The 4,735-nt window shown below is 40.1% G+C and overlaps 1 protein-coding gene across 2 annotated transcripts; it reads left to right on the forward strand.

Moving 5' to 3' along the window:
• Nucleotides 1-695: 695 nt before the first annotated feature.
• On the forward strand, nucleotides 696-4,064 carry LOC149567327 (type IV inositol polyphosphate 5-phosphatase 9-like). 2 transcript variants are annotated; one of them, XM_089820499.1, is made up of 9 exons: nucleotides 696-919; nucleotides 1,004-1,088; nucleotides 1,177-1,281; nucleotides 1,379-1,766; nucleotides 1,880-2,070; nucleotides 2,151-2,259; nucleotides 2,346-2,497; nucleotides 2,671-3,158; nucleotides 3,265-4,064. In XM_089820499.1, exons 1-8 carry the CDS (start codon nucleotides 799-801, stop codon nucleotides 2,894-2,896), a joined length of 1,377 nt encoding a protein of 458 aa, XP_089676625.1. In that variant the 5' UTR covers nucleotides 696-798; the 3' UTR covers nucleotides 2,897-3,158; nucleotides 3,265-4,064. The 2 variants fall into 2 exon arrangements, with proteins under 2 accessions (XP_089676625.1, XP_089676627.1); XM_089820501.1 differs by having other exon boundaries at nucleotides 2,349-2,497.
• The last annotated feature ends 671 nt before the right edge of the window (nucleotides 4,065-4,735 follow it).

The raw sequence follows: 4,735 nt of genomic DNA on the forward strand, positions 1-4,735 counted from the left end.
ATATTCTTCAACATTTAGTGATTAATTGAAAAGTAAGAAGATTAAGGCTTCCCTATAGATTAGGAAAAGAGGAAGGTGTAGTGGATAAGATGAAGGCCAATTTCGTATACAACTTATTTGTACTATCAAAGGCTGTGGTGGAAAGTCGCCATTCGGAGGAACTTTAGTTTTTTTAAAACGTGAGATTTGAAAGGAAGCGTAGGCATTGACTAAGAATTAGGGGCCGATAATGCCTGAGAGATATTTCATTTTCATATGGATGGCACCAACCTGTGTGTCCGCCGAATATAGCCAATATCCTTGAGTCTTCCCCCTCACCTTCCCCTTGTACGACCGACATGTTTGGCCGTATGCTCATCCATACTCTACTCACACCCGCCCTCCACAGAAGACGCGGACAAATCAAACTCTTACCACCCAATAATTGTTTACATTCAGTGCTTATTCCCTCTCTTTCTCCGCCCAATTTGAAGAAAATTCCAGCTGTTTATGAGCCCACACGGATTCAGATGGCAGGGCTCCTCCCATTCCATATGCTCAACAGCTGTGCTCGTCTCATCACTTTCACTAAAGCCTGTGGGCGGATCATCCACTTGCTTCCGCCATTACCATGCTGGACTCTACCAGATCGTCTCCATTCATATTCCTTTGACCTCCCCAAACCTATTTAGCATTCAAGTGTAATTATGATTCAGAGGAACAAACATTGCGCTGCCCCTCTTTACTCTCGGGAAGAAAGGATTCAAAAGGGCTTTTCCATTAAAGGGCATTTGTGGAGAGCTTAATTGATTTTGGGGAATGTGGCCCCGAATGATGGCAAACAAATGGCTTCGCCTCAAATCGGGCGGAGATAAGTTCAGGAGTGATGCAGATGACGAATCTGCTCATGCCCTGTTCTCCAATGGAGTTCATGATCTCGGTAAATACCACACTAGCTGTAAATGGGGGTCTGTTTTTTTATAATTATGGTGTTCATATTGATTGGGAGTTTTTGATTTTGCAGATAAACCGGTTAAGCGATCTCCGGCGCTGTTGCGGGGGCAGTCGGAGACTCTCTGGATGGAATGTGTGGATAAGTTCAATTACAGGTTTGGAATCGAAACTCATTTAATTTGGATTCCTGTTTGTGCAATTTGATTATGCTTGCTGAGAAATTGGGGTATTTATGTGAACCAGGATGTTTGTGGGGACATGGAATGTTGGGGGAAGAACGCCGCGAGATAGTTTGGATTTGGAGGAGTGGCTTAATGCCAGGGATTCGTGTGATATATTTGTTATTGGGTACGTTATTCGACATGCACTCGATTAATTAAAATGTTGCCAGTTCAAATTGGGTATAATGTAAATGCTGATGTTGGTGTTGGCGTAATGTTATCAGGCTACAGGAAATCGTTCCCCTGAAGGCCGGGCAGGTTTTGGGATCAGAAAACAGCCGGGCAGCCGATGAGTGGGATGCCCTAATCCGGGGCGTGTTGAACAAAAGGGCCCCGCCTGAAAATGCTTTTATCTCGAAAAGCGCAAGCGTTCCTTTATCCGATGAGGAGCAATCTCTGGATCGACAATGGAGTATGAAAGATGCCCAGAGCGTAGACAAGTTGAATCTGGATGGGCCTTGGAGCGAGAGAAAGCGGTGGATAAGAGTTGCAAGCAAACAAATGGTGGGAATATTCATCACAGTTTGGGTGAAATCTGAGGTGAGGCATCATATCCGGGATTTGAAAGTTTCCTGTGTGGGATGCGGCATCATGGGCTGCCTCGGCAACAAGGTTGGTTGTTGTTGAATTCTTTACTCTTTTATATTGGGAATTCCATCCTTTTTGAAAAGTGTGATTTGTACTGGTTTGATTCCTAAAAACTTGGAATTACCTTTTTAATTCAGGGATCTGTTTCCGTTAGCTTGTCATTTCATCGGACGAGCTTCTGCTTTGTATGTACACATTTGGCTTCTGGTCAGAAACAGGGTGACGAGGTCCGGCGAAACTCCGATGTCGCAGAGATTTTAAAGAGAACTCGGTTTCCTCGAGATGCCAAATCCGGCTTGGAGTTGCCGCAAACCATTCAAGGGCATGAGTAAGTTTAAATGAGCACCTGCATTTTTACAATCCTAGATTTTTTTATCCAAAGATTTTAAGCAATTTGGTCCTCTGCAGTCGTATTATCTGGTTTGGCGACTTGAATTACCGGCTCACCATGGCAGAATCGAAAGCAAAATCTCTTATCCATCGAAAAGATTGGGAGAAATTACGACTGAGTGATCAGGTGAATCCTCTTTCTAACAAGTCTTAAAGTAATCTTCAGTTCTCCCGGCTTGCTTGGTTAAATTGAATTGTGTCTTGCGGTGTTAGCAGCTCCAAATGGAGAAAAATGCAGGGCGAGTGTTTGAAGGGTGGGAGGAAGGGCATATAGATTTTGCCCCAACATACAAATATGCTGCACATTCAGATCATTACTGTTGTGCCCAAGACAAACCAGGGGGAAAACGCCGTGTTCCAGCATGGTATGAAAAACTAATTTATGTATAGTTGGTTCAGCTTAAACATTACACTAAATGTTGAATAGTCATAATTAACTTATTTTTTCCAATCTTAATTTTTACATGGTGTGATGTTTCAGACCTTCTGCTCATTGAATTCCCGCCTTTGACATATTTGTTTAATTTAACTTCTGCAGGTGTGATCGGATACTTTGGTATGGGAAAGGGATGAAGCAATTGTCGTATGAGAGGGGCGAGAGTAGATTTTCAGATCACCGCCCCGTGTCGGCCATTTTTGCAACAGAGCTGGAGGTGATTAGCAAACGGAAGCTGAAAAAGAAGCTCAGTCTGAACCTCTCCTTGAAATTACTACAAGCACAAGAAATGCTGTCTGAGCAGGAGGAAATCCCATCTCTCTCATGATCGCTCAACTAGATCCAGGTTATTATATTTGATAGAGCACTCTCCGCTTAACAATCAAATGTTGGGATTCGATCCTGGGACCTGCTGCTCACATAACCAGCTTGCTAGCTCAGCCAATACTTCATTCTTATTAAAAGTGGTAAACTGAGAGCGGCAAGAATATGGATCTTCATCTGGGTTCTTTGCCAATCTTAATGGAAGACCATAAGAGCTTCAACGTTGAATCCAAGATCATGACAGAGAATTTGAGTATCAGTATAATGTAAGTCGGTCATATTAGCTCAATATGTAATTTATGCTTCTGCTTGTGAAAATGATTCCTGTGATGTGAATAAACAATAACTATTGAATGGGTGCTTTGCATGCAGCTAGGTGACCCCGATAAGCCAAGCATTCTCCATAAGCAACAATGGAAGAACTGCTCAAGACAATGGAGTTCATGGGATGGTTATTGGTCAAAAGAGGAGACATAATTTCAAGTTTTGAGCCCAACAGAATTTTATCTGTAGACCTATTTCATGGTACCCTGCCTCTGTATACATCCTTTGTATTTGGTGCAAAAAGACCAAATCCCAAGATGTCTGTTATTGGTATTAGTATTACAATGATTGCTACCGCTACGGAGTCTGAATAAGTCAGATATGTCAGATTATCAGAGAGCCATTTTATATTCATTTATGCTTAACCCCATCAGTCATAATGGGGTTTCAGCTAAAGCTGCATTTTCACTTTCTGCGGGCTATCTTGAGCACAGCATCCAGGATAAGAGTTCTATCCATTGTAAACAGATATATCCGCATGCCTATCAAATTTGTTAGCCCCCAATTTATGGTTATAATATAGAAATCTGCTGAGATTGCAACAGAATAAGGATATGGAATAGGTAGCTTGTGATATCGTTCCCATTGTTTAGACCTCCTTGAACATGTCCTGTAAGATGAATTTATTGATGCGTTTCAGTGGTATTGATCCAAGGCTTGTATTTTAGGCTCATGAATTACCTCTACTTCTACGGGTCCTATTGATATTTTTAGTTCCTATTTGATAATGTGCTGTTCTTTTAAATCTAGACAGCATGTGGGGACGTCAACTTGATCTTATCTGATGCGTCTGCTATTTGAAGTCTGCATCTGGTGGACCTGAGATAATTTTGAAGAGGATTTTGCAATTGTGGGGTTTAAGCTTTTCATGTTTGGTTTCCCTGTATCTAATGAGGCTATGCAATTTGATGTCTGGTTGTTTTGGGTATGGATTTCTTTTCTTAGATGAAGTTTGTTGATTATTCTAATATACGTGAGCTCGTACTACAACTAATAACTATTGACGTGACTTAGTCCAAGTGCGCCACATGTTGAAAACATCAGGAAAGCTACATTCGAATCTGATACTCTAATTTTTCTAATAAGAATTATTTAATTTCTTATTTTTTTAAATCTATATGACGTTCATGATAATAGAGTTAAAATATAATAGGTTCTTCATGGTTATGGTGTTGGCTAATCTCGAGACAAAATACACCAAAGACGAAAAAAAGAAACATGATTATTTTTTAGATTCATGAAAATATGGCAAAATTTTCTCAAAAAATTTGTTGTTTTCAATCACAAGATATATAGATAATGAAAATCAAATGGTGAAATTTCAAAAAAAATAATTGTGTTTCCATTTTTTTGAAATTTAGTCAATGGTGCAATTTGTAAGGAGGATAGCCAAAATTGTTATTAATATTGACAAGAACAAATGTTAAAGTGATCAAGCATTCCTTATGCACTTATTTAATCTAAATAGAAGTGATCAAAGATACGTCTTATGTCATCTTATTTTCTTCTAAATGTTGAA

This window comes from Cupressus sempervirens, chromosome 3 (genome assembly GCF_028749045.1).
Source record: "Cupressus sempervirens isolate cs-2001-9-10 chromosome 3, ASM2874904v1, whole genome shotgun sequence".
NCBI classification, from domain to species: domain Eukaryota; kingdom Viridiplantae; phylum Streptophyta; class Pinopsida; order Cupressales; family Cupressaceae; genus Cupressus; species Cupressus sempervirens.

Coding starts and splice junctions, on each gene's coding strand:
- LOC149567327 (XM_089820499.1), top strand. CDS start 799: ATGTGGCCCCGAATGATGGCAAACAAATGGCTTCGCCTCAAATCGGGC. Junction 1,767..1,879: donor TGGGCTGCCTCGGCAACAAG/GTTGGTTGTTGT, acceptor TTTTTAATTCAG/GGATCTGTTTCCGTTAGCTT. Junction 2,498..2,670: donor AAACGCCGTGTTCCAGCATG/GTATGAAAAACT, acceptor TAACTTCTGCAG/GTGTGATCGGATACTTTGGT.